Raw genomic sequence first — 24,306 nt, 5'->3', positions numbered from 1 at the left:
GCCTCCTTTTCAGCTTTGCTTTAAATCCAGCAAACCAAACAGACGCGTTTGCTGTGAGACCTTTTAATGTTCCATCATTAGGCTTGGCTCATGGGCAGCATATCACTCACGCCGCCAGCTTCTCATCAGATATGTTTTTATTCTTTGGGTCTCTCCAATATAGACCTGAGATATAATGGATATGAAAAAGAACCAGGGACTGAGGTTAAAGTCTCAATGGCAGTTAACAGAAGCTGCATAAGGTGTCATGGTAAAAGGTAACAGTTTTAAGTTGCACACATAGGACGCATGCACAAAAAAATAGCTCCACAGCCACCAAACTGCATCCAGTAGCCCCGCTCAGTACGGAACCTAGGTTTTGAGACGTGCAGTGACAAAACAGATGCAAACAGAAAACAGGCATATTGGGAAAACGTATAGACTCCAAGCTACTTAAAGTACAACTAAAGAAAGTGATTGCTTGAAATTGAAAGAAAGAAAACCAAAGACGGGACAGATGACTTCCAATATATAAATCACTGTGTCAGGAGTAGACTTATTCTACGTGGCTCCACAGGGGAAAATCAGGACCAACGTGTGGAAGTTAGAAGGAGGGAGATTTCAGGTCAACATAAAGAAAAATCTTCCTAACCACAAGGGCCACCCACAAATGGGGTGGGCTAGCCAAATATCTGTTGGTGACATAGGAGAGGGGATTCCCACCCTATGTGGGGATATGGACTAAATGTTTAAATTTCCTTCCAGCTCTCACTGTAAGCATGATCTTAAAGGCAATAAATAGCATACCTGGCAGAGGGAAATGTTCTCATACGGCTTTGCCTGGGCATGTAAGTGAGCCTTAGCTTCTCGTTTATCACCATGTACAAGCAGGATTGGTCTATTCCTGCAAAGAGATCGTAAGTATTTAAAATACATCATTCATGAAACTGGACTGTTGTCTACTTAAGGAATGCTAACTTACAACCCAAAATGTATTTCTGGGTTTGTGGTGACTGAGTACAGGTGCTAGCATAGAACAGTGCTCACTCAATGCTCATTAATCAGTTATCTTTACAGCGGGGGCCACATGACCCAGTCCTGAAGTTCTGCAGTAACACAGAAGGGGTTATGATTCAAGAAAGTCCTTGAGTAATTATTTTCTTAGGTCCAAAAGGGCATATAGTTAGCTCTGTGCAGAGGTACTTAAATTAAAATATTAAATAATTATAGTTATTGCTGTAGACTATAATGCTCTTTTACAAAGCAATGAATTCATTCAATCACTGGACCGATATTCACTGAGCTCCTACTGAGTGCTAGGTACTGCACTGGACCCAGAAAGAACAACAGTGAAGGAGTCCAGGGCCAACGACACCAGGCAGACTCTTAATAGGCAGTTAGATATCAGTGAAATAAGGCCCGAGGTATTTTATTTTGAATCCCAAAAAGATAATATAAAAACATTTCAGGAAGAGATTTAAGAGATTTTTAAAGGAACCAAGAACTTCTCTGGATAATTCAAGTGAGATAATCCTTAGAAATCAACGTACCTTTATAAGCTCCCACAACAAAATAAAAATTGGATTTTTCTTCAACAAGCGATCAAGCTAGATAAAAAACTGTAGGCCATTTGCACATTTATGAAATGATCCTCTACCGTACATGAAGGGACAACACTCAGTCAGCAGCATTATAGAAAATGCAGTTCCAGTACTAATGCCTAACTGCTTAATTCCCAATAGCTTTTCATATTAGGCAAGATAAAACTAACAAACAAGTAATCCTAATTTTCTCCTATTTAGAAAAAAATTTACAACTGGAGAAAAGTACAGAGAACGATTTTTCAAAATGCTCATGTATTTATCATCTAGAAACAAGAAGTGTTATCAGATCATCAGGTCTTTTTAAGAAATGAAAGAACATTACTGATAGAAGGTAAAATCCTTGTTAATTCCTTCAAATTTACTGGTTTACTGGTTCCATACATGAGCATTAAAAAGATAGCATCTAAACAACAACAGAATGAGTCATAAACCTTTATAATCTGAAGTTTTCTCTACACAAATTCTGGATTTTTACCTAAACTCACTATTTAGGTCATTCCTCATTCTTACGATGCTCTTGACAGCTTTCCCCAGAAGCATTAGGCAAGAACTCGGGGAAACTCTTCGGTCTTTTGACTACAGTAACTGTGAGTCTAATAGATACTAAAAAATTCATAGTCTTCCTATTTTGCAAAGACTAGAAAGGGGTGATAATTTGATTTTCAAGGTCTTTGAGACCAATGGGCCATCAACAATTTGAGAAGCAAAGATATGAAGAAGAGAAGGCGCCAATTCAATTCCCAGAGACTTAGCACCAGGAGCCTGTGGTAGAGACTGTCCGTTGCTTCCTGATATCCAGTCTCCCATGCTTCCTTCCTAACAAAACCATGATTTTATGCGCTTGGCTAAAAGACTAGATTCCAGCCTCTTTCAGGACCAGTTATAATCACGTGATTGAGCTTTGCTCAATGAAATATAAGCAGATATGAAGCAGGCTTTCTAGAAGATGTGGTGCTAAGAATGGGGACCACAGGGACATGTGCTATTCTGTCCTCCTGCCCCTTCCTCTTTCCTGCTACTGAGAACACAGATACGTTACCTGGAGCTCTAGCTGCCCTCTTGGATCACAAGATGGTGCTGAAGACAAGTTATTCACCAGAATGGTGGGTCAGAAAAACGGAAGGGGTGGCCTAAGTCCCCTAGGACCAGGGAGACCCCAACCTAGACCATCTGGACTAAAGTTAGAGATATTAGTTTCTCATTTAAGCTACTGTTATTTTGAGTTTTCTATCACATGCAGCTAAAACTAATCCTGTGTATTATAGGTCACATATAAGCCCCCGAATGCCAAAGCCGCTTGGGAAATTTCAACAGCATTAACCTAGTGTCAATGATGAAGACTTCCATAATCTGATGCCCTAAATGTATCAAGGATTTTGAGGACCCTGACAATCATTTTTTTTGCATGTGCATGCCCCCAACCTATTTGCTATTAAGTGATTCTATCATGTAAATGGGTTATAAACTATGATAGCTATCACGTATAATGTTACCTTTATTTGTCTGTATCATCTAACACAAGGCTGATAAACTACTGAACACAGAACTGGAAATCCATTACCTCTATAATCTGGATAAGAAAAGGTTCTCTGACCCTCCACTTATTAACTCCTAAACTACAGAATACTTGGAGAAATAGAGACCCTCAAAAACAGAGAACCAAAAAGAGTAGCAATGACCGGCTAGTGAAGCCTGGCATGATGGCCATATATATTTTGGCATGCTTACAGGTCCACAATAATGCTTTGCTTCATATCAGAATTGGACATGAATTTGAATTCATCTCTATCTCTGTCTGGGCAGAGTACAAAGGGAAATACTAAAATATGTAGAAAGGATGCACATGATTTGTTAGAACAGATTTTAAAATTGCTGTTTTCCCAATATAATTTTATATGATTTCAATGGCTTCAAAACAAATATTCAAAAAAAAAGATGGACAGCATTTGCCCGAGAAGTGCAAATTGTATATTTTAAAGCTCTATTAAAGTTTATGATATCATCTATCATTCCATGGAACTCACCTGAACTCTGGTGGATACTGTTTTATGAGCCAGTCCACATCAAAGCAGTAGTTAAACTAGACAGGGGCAAAAGAAAAGTATCTATAAGGAGAACTGCTTGGTTATTAAACTGAAAGAAACTCTAGAATAATGATGTACTACCTATATTATTTATAAACTTGGACAGTTATGCTGTTATAAAGAAACTAAAATACATCTTGAAGGGAATACATTGTTAAAACAACTAAATAAATGGAACAGACTTGCTTGAGAAAATAGGTTCTAAAGAAATAAGCTCTGCATGCTTTGTATTTGCAAAGAGTTTGTCATTACATGATTTCTAATACATCTCCGATTAATTTAAATAAAGGGGGCTTATAAATTCATCCTCTTTTCCCCTGGTGATTATAAAAAAGATAAATACCTGAGACAAAGGTGCCAGGATTTTTAGAAAAACATTTTCTTTCAGCCTAACCAGCTTTGTAAACAGGCACCTGGGATAAATATTCACCAGGTTTGTAAAAAAAATCACATCTTGACCCCAGGAACTTCTGCACTGGCCTTGCCCATAGTGGCCCCTCTCCACTCCAGGGTGATTTTCAGTCTTCCTCCTGGACGTAACAACTAAATCTGGCTAGGAATGTACTTACAAACTCCCCACCATGTTCCAGCTAGAGTCCAGGAGTCCTGAGATCTGGCCAAACATGAAGGTGCCAGGAAAGGTTTGCTTTGTTCAGGGGATGTGACCCATTTTTCTCACTCTTTGAGAGTCTGGAGTTTTATAGTGATTTATCAACATGAAGGGACTGGCTCTGTAAGGTAGAAACAATCAAACCTCCTCATATTTCTTTTTGATAGGCACAGGACGTGTCATTTTTCTAAATCAAATCAAACATGACTTGGCCTTCACCTCTCCACCCTTTCTTCCTGGGATTTGCCTTGGAGTACAGTGAGATTGTCAGTGTCCCACAAAGAAGTCTCTCAGGCTGGAGTTTCCAAACTGACTTCTTGACCAAGCTAGAGCCAAAAGCTCCACTGATAAGGCATATATGTTCTGCCAACAGCCGTGGATTCCATACCTGGGGTGCTTGGTGCCAGCCTCCAGGTATAAGCCTTCTTGGGGAACATGCACAAACAGAGACACAGGTCCTTACTTCTGTTTTTTTTTTTGGGAGCTGTTAAATCATTTGTCCCCTTCCACCCAAAGAAAAAGCAACTTAACTACAAACTCACCTGAGCAGAAGAAACAAGTGTCCCAAATAGTGGAGATAAAATATCTGAGAAGACAAAACATAAATCTAATTCACACTCAGATAAAAATCCCTTGGTAATAATAATCACAATGAACTAATCAGCCACTGACAAATCAAAATTTGGCTTAGAGAAACTAGTGAACTCAGGAAGTATTCTACCACCATTGCATCCTTGATAATGATGGCTGCCACTCCTAGAGGACCCATAAGAAGCCAGGTGCCGTTCCCGGCATTTCCTATGTATTAACTGACTCTTCACAACCATTTTCTGAGGTAGGTTCTATTATTCCTGTTTAATTGACGAGGTGAGTCTCCTTAAGAGACCACATAGCTAGCAAGCAACAGAGAAGCTCTGCTCTTAATACTGAACTGCCTCTGAGGAGTAAAAGTGGGCCTATCCATTTATTCGACAAATATTTACTAAATGTCTCTTGTCCAGACATGCAGCCTGGTACAAACTAACAAATACTCATAAGGAAGTGCTTACCTTAATGGGTAGTTCATATCATCAACAGATAAATTACAATACATTCCTTGATGCTGTTCCTCTAAGTTACCCCTACCAGCTCCTCTTTTCTCTTTCTAAAGTTTACCCATCTTTCAAGGGCCTTTGAGACCTTTCTTTTCCATGAGATATAACCTGAAACGATCTACAACTATGGCACATGTCAGAGCGGCATATTACAACAGCTAGGAGTATGGATGTTAATGACAAAATGCCTGGATTCAAATCCCTGCTCTACCATTTACCATTTACCAGCGTTGTGACCTTAAGTAGAATATTTAATTTCTCTAAACTGCAGATCTGTCATCCTTTCAAGGAGGATAAATGTAATATCTACTCACATGGCTGTGGTGAGGATTAAATGAGATAAAAGATATAAAAGCACCTTCCACCATAACTGGCACTCTCTAAGCCCTTAGTTAATGTTACCTTCCCTTCCTCGATATCCTTCAGACTTAAAGCCAGTCTTTATCATATGCAGCAAAACCATGCACAGTACTCTAATTACTTCCTGTGTCAGTCTCTATCAAACAAAAACAAAACAAAAAACAGAGAACTATGTCATATTTCTTTAAAAACACCTAGACAAGAGATTTTCAATAAGAAAAAAAATGGAACTCTCTATAGTATGGAAAATTAAAGGCACCAACATTTAAACATCATACTGAATGGACAGTTATATATTCAATATACAATTAAAATAGTATCAATAGGGAGCATAAGCTATTTTTGAATGTGGGCTAGATAAAAAGTTAATCTGAAATAAGGGTAACAATGTTTATTGCGTGTATTTGCCAGTGAATATATTGTGCTGGTCACTGTGAACTTTTTCCCCATTCCCACTTTAAAGACAAATAAACTAAAATTCAGAGAATGTTAGGTCACTTGTTAACTTTCCATACAGCAAGTAAGTGGCAAGGCCAGGAGTCAAATTCTACCTCTGCTTCTAGAGAGCTCATGTTGTTAACCCTGTAGATGCTTCCTGGGGAATAAACAAAGAATAGCATCTTTTGAATCAGAGCAGAACCAGCTACTTGCACTCTGGTATTCCTTTTGCTTCTTCACCAGGAACCTAAACCATACTTTAGAGACAGTGGTTCTCAAACTTGAGCCTGCATCACAATTTCCTGCACAGTGTGTTAAAATGGACTGCAGGGTATCCCACTCAGAGGTTCAGATTCAAAGGGTGTGGGGTAGAGGTCAAGATTTTACATTTCTAACAAGTTTCAGGTAATGCTGATGCTGCTGGTCCCGGGACCTCAAAGCCCATTGCTGTCAAGTATTTGTGAATAAAGTGTCACTGATCAGGTTTAATTTTTTTTTTTTTTACATGGGCAGGCACCGGGAATTGAATCCGGGTCCTCTGGCATGGCAGGCAAGCATTCTTGCCTGCTGAGCCACTGTGGCCTGCCCGATCATGTTTAATTTTTAACTTCAAAGTGGTATCATTTCAAACATTGTACTAAATGTTACAAGGGGTTGATTCACTGGGCTGTGAGAAACACCCTCTTGTTTTCTGACCTAAGAAAACAGTTCACTGTCAAACTAATGCATTTGCTTGTTGAAATGGCGCTTGGGTTTTTTCTTTTTTCCTTCTGAGAGAACTTAAGACCAAAAAGAAGGGTTCTTGGAGGTTATTCTAGGTTGTCCTCCTTGCTCTACTAAGGACACTGCCTTGGAGTCTGAGAGCACCTTGACACCACAGCATCCTCTTACCCTTGATGTGGAGGGCTCCAGAGTTGTACTTGGGTTTGATCCCTGAGACCCGAGTGAGATAAAATTGGAAAGGGTTCCCTTTATCCAGCATGTCCCAAATGTCCTGGCCTTCCCCTGATGTTTCATATTCATCTTCCTCCTTCTCTTTGAGCCTGTGGCTGATGGGATTCCCAGTCCTTTGTGCAGCACAGTCTTTGGGAGACTCCTCTTTGAACACCACTTTCTCAACTTGTTTCTGCTGTGTTTCTGGTTTCAGTTCCTCGTCACTGCTGGAGAGACACCACCCTAGGTCTTCCTGGGAGCTACTTTTCTGCTTTTTGGGAGGTGAAATTTCTGGAAACGAATCTGTGTTGCTGAATTTCACAGGTGATATCTTCCTCCTGTGGGCAGCTTTCCGAGCATCAGAACAGGTGTACGGTGGCTCATGTGCTGCTCTTTGACCAGCATGGGGGAGGGAAGAGGTAGATGGCTTGTCCAGTTTTGGTTTTTCATCCTCACTTTCATCACTACTGGATATTGTCCACCTCCCGTAATTGCCTTCCTGAGACATTATACTTCTTCTGAAAATGAAAGATGGAAATATTATTTCCCATTTACTAAGCCATTGGCAAACTAACTATTGCTCTCAAATTCCATGTCAGATGAGCTTCTGCCTGACATAAGCATCTCTGACACTTGTCAGATGCTGGGCCACCTAATTAAGACCAGTTGCTTTGTAGATCTTCATAGGCTCATTACCAAAATTTGCTCTAGAAATTTGGCAAATAAACTAATAGCAAAAATCCTGGTCACCCAAATACCATATGGTCTCACTGATGTGAACTGACATTACTGAATAAATTTGGAGAATTTCATTGGTAACAGAGACCATTAGGAGAGAGAAATAGGGTAAGATATCAGGTAATTGGAGCTGAAGGGATACAGGTTGTGCAACAGGGCTGACTATAAAAACTCAGAAATGGATAGCACAATACTACCTAACGGTAATACAATTATGTTAGAACACTGAATGAAGCATTCTGAATGTGAGAATGATAGAGGGAGGAGGGCTGGGGGCACAAATGAAATCAGAAAGAAAGATAGAAGATAAAGACTGAGATGGTATAATCTAGGAATGCCTAGAATGTATAATGATAGTGACTAAAGGTACAAATTTTAAAAAGTTTTTGCATGAGGAAGAACAAAGGAATGTCATTACTGCAAGGTGTTGAAAATAGATGGTAATTAATATTTAAAAATTTTAACTTATATGTGAGACTAAAGCAAAAAATGTTTATTTGATACAAAATTTATATTTTGACTAGTGCAGTTCCTAATATAACTTATGTGGACAGCTAAATTGAACACCATAAGTATATGGAACCTTGAGTAGGGCATAAGATCTTGTAGGTTTGTCCACAGTGATGCCCCAATAAATGCCAGAGTGATCTGAACAGTGAGTAAAAACAGTATTTGCAACGTCCCCTTGGGGGAATGGTGAGAATGGTGGGAAATTCAACTTCCCCAAGTGGAGAATTCTTGGTATTCTCACAAGCAGTGAGGACAACCAAAACAATAGGCTGAGTCCCCAATCTTGGAGTTTGTTCATATGAAACTTAACCCCACAAAGGATAGACTAAGCCTACTTAAAATTAGGCCTAAGAGTTGCCCCCAAAAGAACCTCTCTTTTTTGCTCAGATGTGGCCTCTCCCTCCAGCCAACACAACAAGCAAACTCACCACCCTTCCCTGTCTACATGGGACACGACTCCCAGGGGTGCGGACCTTCCTGGCAACGTGGGATAGAAATCTTTGGTGCTGGGACTCAGCACCAAGGGATTGAGAAAACCTTCTCAACCAAAAGGAGGAAGAGAGAAATGAGACAAAATAAAGTGTCAATGGCTGAGAGATTCCAAACAGAGTCGAGAGGTTATCCTGGAGATTATTCTGACACATTAAACAGATATCATCTTGTTAGTCAAGATGTAATGGAGAGGATGGAGGGAACTGCCTGAAAATGTAGAACTGTGTTCCAGTAGCCATGTTTCTTGAAGATGACTGTATAATGATATAGCTTTCACAAGGTGACTGTGTGATTGTGAAAATCTTGTGTCTGATGCTCCTTTTGTCTACCTTATCAACAGATGAGTAGAACATATGGAATAAAGATAAATAATGGGGGAACAAATGTTAAAATAAATTTAGATTTAAATGTTGGTGATCGATGAAAGGGAGGGGTGAGGGGTATGGTACATATGAATTTTTTTTCTATTTTCTTTTTATTTCATTTTCTGAATTGATGCAAATGTTCAAGAAATGATCATGATGACGAATATGCAACTATGTGATGATATTATTAATTACTGATTTTATATGTAGAACGGAATGATCATATGTTAAGAACATTTGTGTTTGTTATATTTTTAAAAAAAATTTAAAAATTAATAAAAGAAAAATCCTGGTCATCTTCTCTTTTCCTCCTTTTATCTTTCAAACTAGACCTTGCTTTTGGCTGAGCTATAAAAAGGGGATAGAGCCAAAATCCAGAAACTAATAAAAATGTTATTTCTTGATCCTGAAGCTTCCAAGGCATGGTTTAAGGCCAATTTAGGAAGTTTCAAGAGTACTGTTACCTGTTGCCTAGGCTCAAATTCTTAATGTTAATTTGGAATGCGAATTTATCCTTCACCAAAGTATGGGAGCCAATTTTACCAAAGATGAATGTTACCAGAAAGTTTAACAAAGTCCTTAGACATGGGACAAATGATCACTTCTGTAAAAAATATCTAGAAATACTTCTATGAGGACACAACTAAAAAGATAATTATCTCTTTAGATACATGCTACTATATGGATGAACCTTGAAGCCATCATGATGAGTGAAGTAAGTCAGACACAAAGGGAAATAGGGATAGATATTAGATGATTCCACTCATAAGGAACAGCTAGAACATGCAAATTCATAGACAGAAAGTAAACTACAGGTTATCAGGGGCAGGGGACTGGGGAGTTCATGCACAATGGGTGTAGTGTTTCTGTTTGGGGTAATGGTTAAGTTTAGGCTACTTTCCACAATTAAAAAAAGAGCACAATTAAAGAGACAATGACAATTAAATGCAATACACAGTCCTGGCTTGGATCTTACAACAGAAGATGCCCAAAAGGACATGAAACTTAAGGTCATTATGCTGAGTGAAATTAGCCAGAAACAAAAGGACATATACTGTATGGTCTCACTAATACCAACTAATGTTAATGAGCAAACTTTAAGAGTTAAAGTTAAGATCACATTTTATTAAGAGATAGGAAGAAGGTCGAAATTGGGCATTTGGTGCTGAAGGAATACAGATTGTGCAACAGGATTGACTGTAAAAATTTAGAAATGGATAGCACAATATTACTTGATGTTAGCACAATAATATAAATACACTGAATAAAGCTGAATGTGAGTATGGTTGAGGGAGAAGGGCTGGTGGCATGTATGAAACCAGAAAGAAAGATAGAGGATAAAGACTGAAACAGTAAAACTTAGAAATGTCTAGAGTGAGCAATGATGGTGATTAAATGTACAAATATAAAAACTATTATAAAAGTCACAATATTTTAAAAAATGTATATCTGGATAAAAGAACTACCTTAGGGAAAACTACTCAGAATGTCAGCTATACCTTCCTTTGAATTCTAAAACTGCTCTGAAGTAAGGCATTTAGTAAAAGTAAGTCCTCAGGCTATTCTCTCAAGATTCCTTTGCATTTGAAAGCAACTACAGGGTCTCTCAGTTTTCAGGTGAATTAAGCTGGTCTGAGAAAAGGCGGAAGTTACAGACATTTTAGCAAATACCAACATCACTTCTCCAGATGAATTAAATATTGTAGCCTATATTGCATATAAATACAATAGAATTTAAAAACCCTGAGAACTCTGTAGATGAAGTATTTATCTTTAGCGACTCTGATGTATGGAGAAAACTTCTACAGTTTTATCATTTTTTATCTACATTCTAGAACCACATGAAGGAGGACCGCATGCAAAGTCCCTCCAACAAAGTAAACGAGTGGGTAAAAAATTTTTTTTAACTTTTAGAAGGCATTCACCAGAGAACAAAACTCTTTTTTCCCCTGCTCTATACATAGCTTTTTGTTTAAGTTTCGGACCTGTTCACACAAAAAATATGCCTGTTGTTTACTAGTTAAAATTCTGTGGCTGAAACAAAAACCAAACAAACGTCCCTCTTAGAGCTGGTAGCTCTTCCTCTCCTCCTACCAATCAGACCCGATCCATCTGAGGCTCTTCTCTTTCACCTCCAGCTGCTCCTTAAAGAGTTTGCTGACCACCAGGTGTGCCCTGGAGTCCTGGTTCCTCAGCTGAGGCCTTCCGTGGACAATGAGCGAACGTAAATGGGCTGCAGTCACTCAGACCCAGTCGTTTAACAGCGCATTTGGGCAGGTTACTTAGCTGTTGAGCCTCAGTTTCCTCATCTATAAAATGGGCATCATACTTATCTCTAAGAATTTCTTCATTCATTCAATCACTCATTCGTTCAATAAATACTGGGCAACTACTATGTGCCAAACATTGGGAAAAAGCAGTGAACAACAGGAAATTGTTTCTGGCCTAGAAGAAACAAATGTCCATGACATTTCTTGGACGGTGGGGAAGGGACGTGGGAGGAGTGAGAAAAACTAAAATACAAACAAAAACCCAGGAACTCGCCAGACTGGGGCAGAAGGCGTACTAAAGCCAGGCCTAAGGCGTACTAAAGCCAGGCCTGCAGTCTACTGCTGCACCCCTACCTGAAGCATCCAGAGCCCGCGGCCGCAGCGCCTGCGCGCAGTTCGAACAGTCAGTGCCACAGCGCGCTCCTCGGGCCCTGCCCCTTCCCCTTCCCCTTCCCCTTCCCGGAAACCTGGCGCTGGGTCCTAAAGTCCGCCGGCTCTAGGGCTGCTGGGTACTCCGCCGGCGGCGGGATATTCCCGGAGCTGCCGGATGATCCCAGAGGAATGGACGTAGGAGACACCTGGCCTTCTGCAGTACTCCTCTCACCTCCTTGCAATCGCTCCAAAAAAAAGTTAATTAGCAAAACCCACTCTCTTTTCAGCTATTTTTTTTTTTTTTTTTTTTTACGAAAAGAGCTTCAGGCCCCTAGGATCCGAGGTAGGGGTGTTTTTTAAAGGCAGAGAGAGGATCAGCTGAGGTTAAAGGCAGCTGTGGACTGAGCGACCTGTATCTCGGCATCAGCGGGCTCTCCTGGGACACAAACTTAAAATCTGCTCCAACATGGAAGGCTAAATGGGCTCCCAGCTGACTTTCACCCTCGAAAGTTAGTTAGCGTTTTGAAAATCAGATGTATGTGTGTGTGTTCTTTTTAATTTTACTGCCTAGCCAGGAAAGATCGAGGTCTGTGATAAATTCATTTGCAAAGCGAAACTCTCTGTGTTTCCTGCCTTGAATTAAGGCGTTTGTGGTGGAAATTGGGCCCAATCTTGTTTATGCTATTTATTTTTGAACTTTCTTTCCTACTCGGCATTTCTTTCTCCCAGAGGATTGATGAAACGTCCTAGGAGGTCGTTTCATTCATTCATCGCGGGTCGTCTCTGTGCCAGGTTCTGCGCTAAATGCTGGGGTTGAATGGTAGGACAAAGGGGAGAGAGAGAGAGAGCGAGCGAGAGAGATGAGATGCGTTATGCCTCATGCACCATTACATTGAAAAGTCCCCCAGGTAAGCTCGATCCTAGCCGCGCGCAAGGAGTTAAGGCGGAGCCAAAGGCCGGGGAGTGTCTGGGAGCCTCTGAGCCATAGGCTGTTCCACGGTAACACTGCTAAACAAAATCTCTGGCCAATAGCACAGCGGAATCATCGCCAGTGGCTCGCAGGCTGCCCAATGGGAGGAGGCGTTGGAGTTGGCAGGGGAAGTTCGCTTCTCCAGCCGCGCGGTGCGTGGCTGCGGTGGGTTGCGGGAGGTCCTTAGTGGAGGTAGCTGGTTGCCTAGTCCAGCGTCTTGGCGGTGGCAATGTTTTTCGCCGAGGTCCGGGTCCGGCAGCGGAAGTGCGAAGCCGGCCCCTCGGAGCACAGGAAGTGGGTGGAAGTAGGTGTCTGGGACTTTTGCTTTACGCGGGGCACTCACTTTTGTCACCGCGCCGGGTGCACTCAACCTCCACTTCTAGTACGGGCAAGAAATGGACTGCCCTTCCCCAGAGCCAAGGTTAACAACTGAGCCTAGACCTACAAGGCTCCTGGCTCCTAGTTCAGTCCCTTGGAGATCTCCAAGTTGCCTTCAACCCCACCCCCGCATCCCCCCCGACACACCCGCAACCTAGTTTATTAATAACTTCTGAGGCTCTCCTCCAGCCTTTCAAAGCAAAGCCCCCTGTCTCACCTTCCTAATTCCAGGGCTGAATTTTGGGTAGAGTTTATTCCAGTTGGTTAAAATAATTTGCGTTAATCTAGGAGTTACACCGTTTGAACTTTTTTTTTTTGGTAAATTTTAGCCCATCAGAATTTTTTAAGAACTAAAATTAGAGCAAGAAAACCCCATTTCTGAGCTCTATTGCTGGGCTGACTTCTAGAGTTTTGAAGTAAATTTTAAGATAAAGTAGCAATAAAATAAAAGGACCGTTTTTGTCTTAGTGACTAAAAATATTTAATGTTCTTTAGGTATTCAAAGCATGTGATGAAGACAAGAAAGGTTACCTAAGCAGAGAGGACTTTAAAGTTGCGATTGTAATGCTGTTTGGGTACAAGCCCTCCAAGGTAGAACTTACTTTTATGTATTTGGGGATGTGGTAGACAATGAAGTAGTGACTGAATCCTAAGTAATGTGCAGACGACTAGTTTAGGATGTTTATAAAATTAATCTTTGCCTTATAAGCAGTTGCAGAGATGTGCCTGTTGCAGAATAGTATTCTTTCTTTAGAATCCTACTCAGGGCAGAGTTAGAATTCTATCTCACCACTAAGTTGCTAATAATTATAATAAATATGAGATACTGAAGAGAAACGTCAAGAGGATGGGAAGGGAGGTTGTAACAGGACTTCACAGAGGAGGTGATATGTAACCTTTTTCTCTTAATTATTTTGTTTAAATTATAAAAGTAACATTCACATGGTCAGAAAATTTAAGCAGTACGAAAGGTATAAAGTTGAACATGAAATGCCCTCCCTCCCTCTCAAAACATCCCACTCCTCAGAGGTCACCATACTAACAGTTTTTTGGGGACTATTAAAATTTTTCTATGCATGACAAATGCATATATATACTATAGCCTGCTATTGAAAATATAAGTGGGCTCATACTATGCTTACTTTAACTTTTTTAACTTAATAAATCTTGGACATTTTCCACATATGTGGAAAAATAATTGCATAGTATCCTATTTAGCCAGTTTTCTGTTTTTAGTTATTTAGATTGTTTCTATTTTTTTTTACCCTTACAAGCATTGCAGCAATGAACACCTTTATATATTTATCCATATATCTTTATGTCCTTGCCCTTGTGTATCTGTGGAATAAATTTCTAGAAGTACAATTGCCAGGTTACAAGATTTGCATGTTTGAAATTTTGTTGGGCATTGCTCTCCAGAAAAGGTTGCATTGATTTATGAGACTTGAGCTGAGCCTCTGCGAACCTCCTGTTTTGGTAGAACAAGTTTCTTGCTCATCCTTGTTTTTGGGCTGCCCTCTTTTGCCTGTTACATCCATTCTGGAGATGAATCCCTTCTTTTAAGCTGCTGAGTGAGAATTAATTGGAGTCAAGATATTGTCCAAGTTCAGGAAATTTGACTGCAGAAGTCAAGGAATGGGGGCAGTCAGGACTCTTTCTGGAATGCCCTTCCTCATACCCTCATTAGATCAAACAGCTTGATGATCAATTGAGGCCCAGTTGCCCCTCATGGATTGCTTTACCTTACTGTTCGATTGCAATCCCAGAGAAGCCAGGGACCGTGTAATGTCCCAGTTCTCCATGCTTCAGTCTGCTAAAGCACATCAAACTTCACAGTAAATATGTCTCTGTTGACAGAAAATAGATGACGTGAACAAACTGAATGGATTCAGAGCAGTTCAACTATTAGATTTGTTACTAAGGCTGATTACAAAGCCATCAGGAATGCCTCCCAGAAATTCCAGCTCCTGTGTGAACCTGTAGTCATTTCAGCTGAAATACCAAAGCCAGCTATCTAAAAAGACTCAGTGCTTGAGGCATGGTCTTTAACCTGGGTTCCTCTGGGAAGATGTCTGCGCTGATCCTGCCTTTATCACCTTCGAATCTATTTCATTTACTTGGTTATAATTTTAAAGTGTAAATTTAATGAGAGGTACAGTGGTGTGGTAATATACTGTTGATACACTTCATGAAATTTAACAGAGTTTGTACTTTTATTTTCATACTGAGTTGAAGTTTGGGATTTTATTTTTTAAGCAAATAACTGACCATAGATCATTAAACAGTAAAGTACTGAGATAGTAAATCATCTATGCATTTATACAATTATTTACACAGTGAGGTTTTATTGCATGTAATACTTATGATATCTACTATGTCTATTATATACTTTCTGAAATATAATAGTTTTTTTATACTTGTTTTAGATTGCGGTTTGAATTTTATTTTTAAAAATTTCGTTTAAGCAAATAAAATATTTACTGAATGCTTATCATGGAGAAGTATAGTACTTATATTATGAAATCTGTTAAATAAGTGTTCTTATTTAATAAAAGGAACACTTGCTAGTTGCTGGAGATAAGAAGATGGGTAAAACACGATCCCTACTGTCATGGTTAGGGACAGGTGTCAACTTGGCCAAGTTGTGGTACCTGTTCATCTGATTGGGCAAGCGCTGGCCTGTCTGTTGCAATGAGGACATTTCATAGGATTAGGTCATGATCACGTCAGCTATATCCACAGCTGATTCCATTTTGTAATCAGCCAAAGGGGAGTGTCTTCTGCAATTAGTGATGCTAAATCCAATCATGGGAAGCCTTTTAAGGAGGACTCAGAGGAGACAGGTTGCATTCCTGCTTTGGCTGGTAAGCCTATCCTGTGGAGTTCGTCCAGGCCATCCATTGGAGTCATCGGCTTCGCAGCCTGCCCTGTGGATTTTGGACTCTGCGTTCCTACGGTCACGTGAGACACTTTCATAAATTTTATATTTGCAAGTGTTCCCTGTTGGTTCTGTTTCTCTAGAGAACCCTAACTAATAACTTTGGTATTTATCTTCTGTGATAAATACCAAAATAGGGAGAGAAGAGACGTAAGCACGGAATGTGAAGGGGACCAAGAAGAGAACCCAGTTCTGGTGGTCACTCTGGTAATGAGACAACTCTGATGGGACATGTTCTGGGAATTCTATGTGGGTGGTGGAGCAGTACACTGATTGGATGTGGAGAGGGTAGGAGAGGTGTAACCAACCAGGACTAAAGGGATAGTGATGTCATCAAGCAAGAGAAATTCAGAAGGAGTACGTTCACGGGAAAGACTGAGTTCAGGTTGGAGTATGTTGAATTTGAGGTGCCTATGGGCATCAGATACATTCACTCATTAAATGCATGTAGATTTTGAGGTTATGTTAGTGTAAATCTATTCGATTTTACTGTCTCTGTTAGACACAGGAACCTGAATTGGGATAGAGAGGTGATGGCTGGAAATGGATTTGGAATTCCTCTGTTTACAGGTAGATCAACACATGAGATTGGATAAGCAGAGTGTGAAGCAGTAGTCTGAGAACAGGATAATGGGGAATGCCAACATTTAAAGTTTAGCAGAGGACTCCATGAAGAACATGGAGTAAGAACCACCTGGGAGGGCCAAGAGAAACTGGGAAAGTACAGAGCATGGTATCCAAGAAAGTAGAGAGTTCAAAAGTAAGGTGGACAAATTATGTCATGCTGCTGAGGTTCTAATTCTATAGTGTTTGTAAAGTCCTTGTAATAATATGGGAAAAATACTTATATTTTAATATTGAATGAAAGCACATTGCCATGTTTTATATACAGTGTGTTCTCAAATGTTTAAAAATATAGGAAAAAAGGGTACACTAGATCAAAGTGTTCATGGTTTTAAAATCTTCCTTCAAATTTTCAGTATTTTTCATGTTTTCTACAAGGACCATGTATTACTTTTACAAACAGGAGAAATATTTTTAAATAAAGTCACAGAGTCCATTGTAACAAAATTATCTTTGAGATATTATGTGACAGCTAACTTGATTTTATGTGCTTAAACTCTTTTAATTAATGAAATAGAGTTTTGGGGGCCATAATAATCTGCAGTAGATTAGTGTCTTATAGATGTTGATGGTAAAGTAAAATAACGATATTATAGATATTGTGTGACATTCCTTGTCTGCTGGATTCAACAGAGTTGCTTTTCATAAAATATATCTCCACCCCCACACCAGAAATTACTATGCTATGAAAACAATTGATGAAATTACATGTCCTGTTATTCTTTCCTCTTTTCTAGATAGAAGTGGATTCTGTGATGTCGTCAATAAATCAAAACACTTCTGGTAATATAAAAATTAATAATTTTAGCAATCTTACTTAGATATTCATAAAACTAAAATTATGAACAAATTACAGACTATAAGGCATATGCTTAAGTATACTTTTGTTTCCCATTATTCAAATGAAAGAAGGTTTGGTTCTTTTAATTTTAGTTAAGTTATAAGATATAGTGTGTGTTTTTGTAGAAGAAGTTTTAACTATTGAAACACATAAAAAAAATGTCACCCATAATTTCAACATTTAGAGGATAATTCTGGTTTACTTATTTGAGCAGTGGAATGAATGAAAGCAGCACTTACTGAGATGGGAAGATTGGAGGAGAAGATTTGGGACTGGGGAAAACAAAAGTTCAATTTTGAATATGTTCAGTTTGATGAATTTCAGTAGAGAAGGTCAAAGCAATTGAGCTATATGAATATAGAATTCATAGGGAAACTCTGGACCAGTGACAAAGATTGGACTCCTCAGAATGTTTTTGAAGCCATGGGGATGAATGAGACCACCTGAAGAGATAGGGTGAAATACAAACCTTAGAAACTATAACAATTAGAAGTCAGGTAGAGAGTGAGGATATGGCAAAGAAGACAGGAGTGGCATTGGGGCAGGAGGAAAATCAAGGGTGTTTAATCAAAAGCTAAGAGAAGTGACTGTTTCAAGGAAGAATTTATGGACAACATTGTCAAATGCTGCTGATAAGCCAAGTGGCATAAGAATTGAAGAGTGTCTGTTGGAGTTGGCAATCTAAAGGTGTTGAGTGATTTCAGCAAGAATAGTTTTCAGAGTGTGGTGAGGCCAGAGGCCAGGTTGGAGTGGATTGGAGATAAAGTGTATTGGAAGTGAGAAAGTGTGACGGCATGAGTAGATAAGGCCTAGACTGACAGTGGATCAAGAGAGATTTTGAATGGTTTGGTGGTGGTTGTTTTGTAATTTTTATTAATAGAACCAATCAACATACAATATGAATATTCTTTTCTTTCCTTTTTTTATCACATAGTTGTATATTCATCATCATAATCATTTCTTAGAACATTTGCATCAATTCAGAAAAAGAAATAAAAAGAAAATCGAAAAAAAATTCATATACCATACCCGTTACCCCTCCCTTTCATTGATCACTAGCAGTTCAATGTACTAAATTTATTTTAACATTTGTTCCCCATTATTTATTTATTTTTAATCCATATGTTTTACATATCTGTCCATAAGGTGGATAAAAGAAGCATCACACACAGGGTTTTCACAATCACACAGTCACCTTGTGAAAACTATATCGTTATACAATCATCTTCAAGAAACATGGCTACTGGAACACAGCTCTGCGTTTTCAGGCAGTTCCCTCCAGCCTCTCTGTTACGCCTTAACTAAAAAGGTGATATCTATTTAATGTGTAAGAATAACTTCCAGGACAACCTCCCGACTCTGTTTGAAATCTCTCAGCCATTGACACTTTATTTTGTCTCATTTCTCCCTTCCCCCTTTCATGGGTCGAGAAGATTTTCTCAATCCCTTGGTGCTGAGTCCCACCTCATTCTAGGATTTCTGTCCCACATTGCCAGGAAGGCCCACACTCCTGGGAGTCATGTCCCACGTAGAGAGGGGGAGGGCAGTGAGTTTGCTTGTGTTGACTAAGAGAGAGGCCACATCTGAGCAACAAAAGAGGTTCTCTTGGGGGTGACTCTTAGGCCTAATTTTAAGTAGGCTTAGCCTATCCTTTGCAAAGTTCATATGAACAAATTGATTGGGGACTCGGCCTATTGCTTTGGTTGTCCTCACTGCTTGTGAGAATATCAAGAATTCTCCACTTGGGGAAGGTGAGTTTTCTTCCTTTCTTGCCATTTCCCCAAGGGGACTTTGCAAATACTTTTTACTCACTGTTCAAATCACTCTGGAATTTATTGGGGCATCACTCTGGACAAACCTAAAATATTTTATGCCCTACTCAAGGTTCCATGTACTTATGGTGTTCAATTAAGCTGTCCACATAAGTTATATTAGGAACTGCACTAGTTGAAATATAAATTTTGTACAAAATAAACATTTTTTGCCTTAGTCTCACACGTAAGTTAAAGTTTTAAAACATTAATTGCCATCTGTTTTCAACACCCTGTGTTATTGACATTCCTTTGTTCTTCCTCATGCAAAACATTTTTAAATTTGTATATTTAGTCACTATCATTATATATTCTAGGCATTCCTAGATTATACCATCTCAGTCTTTATCGTATATCTTTCATTCTGATTTCAATTGTGCCCCCAGGCCTCCTCCCTTTATCATTCTCACATTCAGCTTCATTCAGTGTTCTAACATGATTGTATTACAGTTAGGTAGTATTGTGCTATCCATTTCTGAATTTTTACAGTCAGTCCCATTGCACACTCTGTATCCCTTCAGTTCTAATTACCCATTATCTACCCTATTTCTATCTCCTGATGACTTCTATTCTTAACTGAAATTCTCCAAGTTCATTCATTAATGTTAGTTCATATCAGTGAGACAATGCAGTATTTGTCCTTTTGTTTCTGACTCATCTCACTCAGCATAATATCCTTAAGGTTCATCCATATTGCTACATACTTCATAACTTTATTCTGTCTTATAGCTGCATAATATTCCATCGTATTTATATACCACAGCTTGTTGAGCCATTTGTATGGTGATGAACATTTGGGCTGTTTCCATCTCTTGGCAATTGTAAATAATGCTGCTATAAACATTGGTGTGCAAATGTCTGTTTGTGTCTTTGCCCTCATGTCCTCTGAATAGGTACCTAGCAATGGTATTGCCAGGTGATATGGCAATTCTATACTTAGCTTCCTGAGGAACTGCCAAACTGCCTTCCACAGTGGTTGTACCATTTGACATTCCCACCAACAGTGGATAAGTGTGCCTTTTCCTCCACATCCTCTCCAGCACTTGTTGTTTTCTGTTTTATTGATAATGGCCATTCTGGTGGGTGTGAGATATCTCATTGAGATTTTGATTTGCATTTCCCTAATAGCCAGGGAAGTAGAGCATCTTTTCATGTGCCTTTTGGCCATGTGTATTTCCTCTTCTGAGAAGTGTCTGTTCAAGTCTTTTGCCCATTTTCTTATTTGGTTATCTGTCTGTTTGTTGGTGAGTTGAACAATCTCTTTATATATTCTGGATATTAGACCTTTTTCTGATATATCGTTTCCAAATATTGTCTCCCATTTTGTAGGCTGTCTTTTTCCTTTCTTGATGAAGATCTTTGATGCACAGAAGTGTTTACTTTTGAGGAGTTCCCATTTATTTCTTTTTTCAATGCTCATGCTTTGGGTGTAAGGTCTAGGAAACCACCTCCTATTGTAAGATTTAGAAAATATTTCCCTATATTTTCTTCTAACAGTTTTATGGTCTCAGATCTAATGTTTAGGTCTTTGATCCAGTTTGAGTTAATTTTTGTATAGGGTGTGAGATATGGATCCTCTTTCATTCTTTTGCATATGGATATCCAGTTCTATAGGCACCATTTATTGAAGAGACTGTTGTGTCACAGGTGAGTTGACTTGACTGCCTTGTCAAAGTACAGTTGTCCATGAATGAGAGGGTCTATATCTGAATACTGTATTCAATTTCATTGGTCAGTATATCTATCGTTATGCCAGTACCATGCTGATTTGACCACTGTAGCTTCTTAATATGTCTTAATGTCAGGTACCTCCGACTTCATTTTTCTTTCTCAGGATACTTTTAGCTATTTGGACATCTTGCCCTTCCAGATAAATTTGGTTATTGGTTTTTCTATTTCTGCAAAATAAATTTTTGTGATTTTAATTGGTATTGCATTGAATCTATAAATCACTTGAGGTAGAATTGACATCTTAACTATATTTAGTCTTCCGATCCCTGAACATGGTATGCCCTTCCATTTATTTAGGTCTTCTAAATAAAGTGATTTCTTTTAACAATTTCTTGTAGTTTTCTCTGTATAGGTCTTTTGTCTCTTTAGTTAAATTTATTCCTAAATATTTTATTCTTTTGGTTGCAATTGCAAATGGAATTTTTTTCATGGTTTCCCTCAGATTTTTTCATGATTTTTCTCAGATTGTTCATTACTAGTGTATAGAAACTTTACAGATTTTTGAGTGTTGATCTTGTAACCTGCCACTTTGCTGTACTCATTTATCAGCTCTGGTAGTTTTGCTGTGATTTTTCAGGGTTTTTGACATACAGTATCATATCATCTGCAAACAGTGACAGTTTTACTTCTTTCTTTCCAATTTTCGTGCCTTGTGTTTCTTTTTCATGTCTAATTGCTCTGACTAGAACTTCCAACACAATATTGAATAATAATAGTGATAGTGAACATCCTTGTCTTGTTCCTGATCCTAGGGGGAAAGTTTTCAGTTTTACCCCATTGAGTATGATGTTGACTGTGGGTTTTTCATATATTAATTTGCCTCGAGATATTTGCTGATTTCTCTTGTAATTTCTTCCTTGACCCACTGGTTGTTTAAGAGTGTGTTGTTGAGCCTCCATATATTTGTGAATTTTCTGGCCCTCTGCCTATTATTGATTTCCAACTTCATCCCTTTATGATCTAAGAAAGTGTTTTGTATGATTTCAATCTTTTCAAATTTATGGAGACTTGCTTTGTGACCCAGCATATGGTCTATCCTTGAGAATGATCCATGAGTACTTGAGAAAAAGTTGTGGGGTATAATGTTCTGTAAATGTCTGTTAAGTCTAGCTCATTTATTGTATTATTCAAATTCTCTGTTTCTTTATTGATCCCCTTTCTAGATGTTCTGTCCATTGATGAGAGTGGTGAATTGAGTCTCCAACTATTATGGTAGATGTGTCTATTTCTCTTTTAAGTGTTTTCGTGTTTGCCTCATGTATTTTGGAGCATTCTGGCTTGGTGCATAAATATTTATGATTGTTGTGTCTTGTTGAATTGTTCCTTTTATTAATACATAGTGTCCTTCTATGTCTCTTTTAACTGTTTTACATTTGAAGTCTAATTTTGTTGGATATTAGTATAGCTACTCCTGCTCTTTTCTGATTGTTATTCGCATGAAATGTCTTTTCTCAACCTTTCACTTTCAACCTATGTTTATCCTTGGGTCTAAAATGCATTTCCTGTAGACAGCATATAGATGGGTCCTGTTTTTTAATCCATGCTGCCAGTCTATGTCTTTTGATTGGGGAGTTTAATCCATTAACCTTTAGGGTTTTTACTGTATGGGCAGTACTTTGTTCTACCATTTTGTCTTTTGGATTTTATGTCGTATCTAATTTTCCTTCTTTTTACCTTTATTGATAGTCTTCATTTCTGTACTTTTCTCCACACCTCTCTCTCCTGTCTTTTTGTATGTGTCTCTAGTGCTCCCTTTAGTATTTTTTGCATAGCCAGTCTCTTGGTCACAAATTCTCTCAGTAACTTTTTGTCTGAAAATGTTTTAATTTCACCCTCATTTTTGAAGGACAATTTTGCTGGATATGGAATTCTTGGTTGGCAGTTTTTTCTTTTAGTGATTTAAATATATCATCCCACTGTCCTCTTGCCTCCATGGTTTCTGCTGAAAAAATCTATACATAGTCTTATTGCTTCCCTTGTATGTAATGGATTGCTTTTCTCTGGCAGCTTTCAAGATTCTCTCTTTTTCTTTGATTTCTGACATTCTGATTAGTAAGTGTCTTGAAGTATGTCTATTTGGATTTATTCTGTTTGGGGTACGCTGCACTTCTTGGATCTGTGATTTTAAGTGTTTCATAAGAGTTGGGAAATTTTCAGTAATAATTTCCTCCGTTAGTTTTTTCCTCCTTTTCCCTTCTGTTCTCCTTCTGGGACACCCACAACACATATATTTGTGTGCTTCATGTTGTCATTCAGTTCCCTGAGTCCCTGCTCATATTTTTCTATTCTTTTCCCTACATTTTCTTTTGCTTATCAGATTTCAGATGTCCTGTCCTCCAGTTCACTAATCTTATCATCTGCCTCTTAAAATCTGACATTGTAGGTTTCCATTGTTTTTTTTTTCATCTCTTCTACTGTGCCTTTCATTCCCATAAGTTCTTTGATTTGTTTTTTCAGACTTTTGATTTCTTCTCTTTGTTCATTCCTTGCCTTCTTTATATCCTCCCTCGATTAATTGATTTGATTTTTTTTTTTTTAAACATGGGCAGGCACCGGGAATTGAACCCGGGTTCTCTGGCATGGCAGGCAAGCATCCTTGCCTGCTGAGCCACTGTGGCCCGCCCACTGATTTGATTTTTGATGAGGTTTTCCATGTCTATTTGAACATTCTGAATTAATTGTTTCAACTCCTGTATCTCATTTGAATTGTTGGTTTGTTCCTTTGACTGGGTCATATCTTCAATTTTCGTAGTATGAGTCATTATTTTTTCCTGGTGTCTAGGCATTTAATTACCTTAATTAGTTTATTCTGGAAATTTTTTTCATTTTTTTTCCTAGGATTTTCTTGCTGGATGACTTTGTTTTCTGTGTGCTCTTTGACATTCAGTTTAGCTTATTATGGACCTCTAGCTTAGGTTTTGTTTAACAGATCCAAATTTTTCAGCTCTTGTGTTTTTGTTTCCTGCCCTGTCTGTATGGTGCCTCTTCTCCCCCATGTTAGAAGGGTCTACTTAGGTATTATAGACTCCAGCCAGATTTTCCTAGACTGAACTGACCTTCTGTTAGGAGGAAAGAGTCACCTGTGTCAGTTTTCCCTGTGGGTGAGACCCAGCAGATTGAAAGGCTTTCCTATGAAGCCTCTGGGCTCTCCGTTTTTTCTATCC

At 38.8% G+C, this 24,306-nt stretch overlaps 2 protein-coding genes across 13 annotated transcripts in view; one reads left to right on the top strand and one right to left on the bottom strand.

The window, feature by feature from the left end:
- The window catches only part of TDP1 (tyrosyl-DNA phosphodiesterase 1), a 95,702-nt gene extending 82,854 nt beyond the window's left edge, over positions 1-12,848 (bottom strand). For 2 of the 4 annotated variants that reach the window (XM_077123300.1, XM_077123303.1), the window contains exons 1-5: positions 11,832-11,957; positions 7,061-7,620; positions 4,820-4,863; positions 3,608-3,663; positions 787-883 (exon numbers count right to left, since the gene is read on the bottom strand). In XM_077123300.1, the coding sequence (XP_076979415.1) occupies positions 787-883; positions 3,608-3,663; positions 4,820-4,863; positions 7,061-7,610 (747 nt within the window). In that variant the 5' untranslated portion in view covers positions 7,611-7,620; positions 11,832-11,957. The other 2 variants (XM_077123301.1, XM_077123302.1) reach the window with 2 other exon arrangements.
- Positions 12,849-12,909: 61 nt separating this feature from the next.
- EFCAB11 (EF-hand calcium binding domain 11) overlaps positions 12,910-24,306 on the top strand; it is a 216,609-nt gene continuing 205,212 nt past the window's right edge. For 4 of the 9 annotated variants that reach the window (XR_013160422.1, XR_013160421.1, XR_013160419.1 and 1 more), the window contains exons 1-3: positions 12,912-13,123; positions 13,693-13,788; positions 17,497-17,542. Coding sequence is in view for 5 of the 9 variants with exons in the window: in XM_077123306.1 (XP_076979421.1) it covers positions 13,049-13,123; positions 13,693-13,788; positions 17,497-17,542 (217 nt within the window). In the remaining 4 variants the exon portion in view is untranslated. Of the gene's footprint in view, positions 13,124-13,690; positions 13,789-15,960; positions 16,159-17,496; positions 17,543-24,306 lie in introns of those variants that run through there. The other 5 variants (XM_077123308.1, XM_077123307.1, XM_077123306.1 and 2 more) reach the window with 4 other exon arrangements.

The sequence above is a fragment of the Tamandua tetradactyla genome, chromosome 12 (assembly GCF_023851605.1).
Source record: "Tamandua tetradactyla isolate mTamTet1 chromosome 12, mTamTet1.pri, whole genome shotgun sequence".
NCBI classification, from domain to species: domain Eukaryota; kingdom Metazoa; phylum Chordata; class Mammalia; order Pilosa; family Myrmecophagidae; genus Tamandua; species Tamandua tetradactyla.
The sequence above is the reverse complement of the archived record's forward strand: the minus strand, read 5'-3'. Positions and strand labels throughout refer to the sequence as shown.